Source organism: Trichechus manatus, unplaced genomic scaffold (genome assembly GCF_000243295.1).
Source record: "Trichechus manatus latirostris isolate Lorelei unplaced genomic scaffold, TriManLat1.0 scaffold00092, whole genome shotgun sequence".
In the NCBI taxonomy this organism is placed as follows: domain Eukaryota; kingdom Metazoa; phylum Chordata; class Mammalia; order Sirenia; family Trichechidae; genus Trichechus; species Trichechus manatus.
This window is the reverse complement of record NW_004444028.1, coordinates 4475103-4476442: the sequence shown is the minus strand read 5'-3', so window position 1 is coordinate 4476442 and position 1340 is coordinate 4475103. Positions and strand designations below refer to the sequence as shown.

General features: G+C 43.3%; 1 protein-coding gene across 3 annotated transcripts in view; it reads right to left on the bottom strand.

Annotated features, from left to right (window-relative positions):
* TBCCD1 (TBCC domain containing 1) overlaps positions 1-1340 on the bottom strand; it is a 25572-nt gene that overhangs the window by 8573 nt on the left and 15659 nt on the right. For all 3 annotated transcript variants that reach the window (XM_004382253.2, XM_023736789.1, XM_023736788.1), the window contains 2 exons: positions 680-866; positions 32-529 (listed from right to left, as the gene is read on the bottom strand). In XM_004382253.2, coding sequence (XP_004382310.1) covers positions 32-529; positions 680-866 — 685 coding nt within the window. The remainder of the gene's footprint in view (positions 1-31; positions 530-679; positions 867-1340) is intronic.

Here is a 1340-nt window from a genome sequence, read left to right as displayed (position 1 = left end):
TAAAAGACAATTACTTCTAGAAAATACTCACTTTGTCAAACGAGCCTCCTTCACAGTTTTCTGCCAGATCTGTATCTTCTGCTCTCTTTGAGCCAGTGCTTTCTGGTATACAGACGGAAGACCCCCAGGTATCTCTGTTGTGTCCCCTTCCATTTCAAAGGGAATAATAAATACATAGAATTCACAAGGTGGTAAGAGCCGGAAGACACTCGTGTCGCTGCTCTCTCTGCACACAACCATCGGATTATCCCAGTAGTTAGGCACTGTAGCAAGGCCGGTCCTGGCCATATGGTCCTCCAGCATTGGGTAATGGGTATGAAAAGGGGCAAAAGTTACTGTCTGGTTGCCAGAGAAAATGAGTGGGCGCGTAGGCGTCAGAATGTGAAAGACGCAACCTGTTGTGGAAGAGATGGACAAACGATGGCAGACAGCAATGACTTTAACGTTGTCACAGCCGTGGAGGTGAAGAGCAGTCTGTACAGGGCCCAGGACAAAGGTGCTATTCCTGCACTTCTCGATTGTCACAGATCTGAAAAATGAAAAGATGACGGAAATGCTTCTGAATGAGAATTAGATAAACACTATTTCGCTAAAATACCGTTCTCAGGGGCAAAACAAGGATCAATTCTAGTGCAAAGAAAATGTCAAAATGTCAGCACGCTCTGCAGACTGTGCTTACCGTAAGGGAGAGAGCAGGTAGATGAAAGCTTCGTTGCACCGATGGATCTTTACGTGCGCGCCCACAAGAGTATCTGAGCTCTTGGCCAGCGTCTGCTTGTAAACCTGACTCATCACCACCATGCGGTGCATCCTAGGGGCCACATGAGTATTACAAGCAATCTTAGCTCTTTTGGTTGTCCCTTCAACTATTTAAGAAAGCATATAATAAATGAGATAAGTTTCAAATCAATGACAAACCACCATATGAGCTTATACATGTTTACATATACCAATGTCTAAAACTGGATACATGTGAAGGGAAAAAAGTTAAATCTAGCTGTTGCGTAATGAGGTATTTGCTGTACTATTCACTGTACTTTGCTGTATGTTTGCAATATTTCATAATTAGAAGCCTACAATCCATTCAAAATTGTCCATAAATCTAAGTTTTTTCATGTTTATCCTTCATATTAAGTTGTTGCTATTTTTGTTAAAGATGCCATCAAGACGCTTCCGACTCATAGGGACCCTACGTACAACAGAACAAAACACTTCCCCATCCTGAGCCATCCTCACAATCATTGCGGTGTTGCAGTCACTGTCAATCCATCTGGTTGAGGGTCTTCCTCTCTTTCACTGACCCTCTACCCTACCAAGCATGATGTCCTTCTCCATGGACT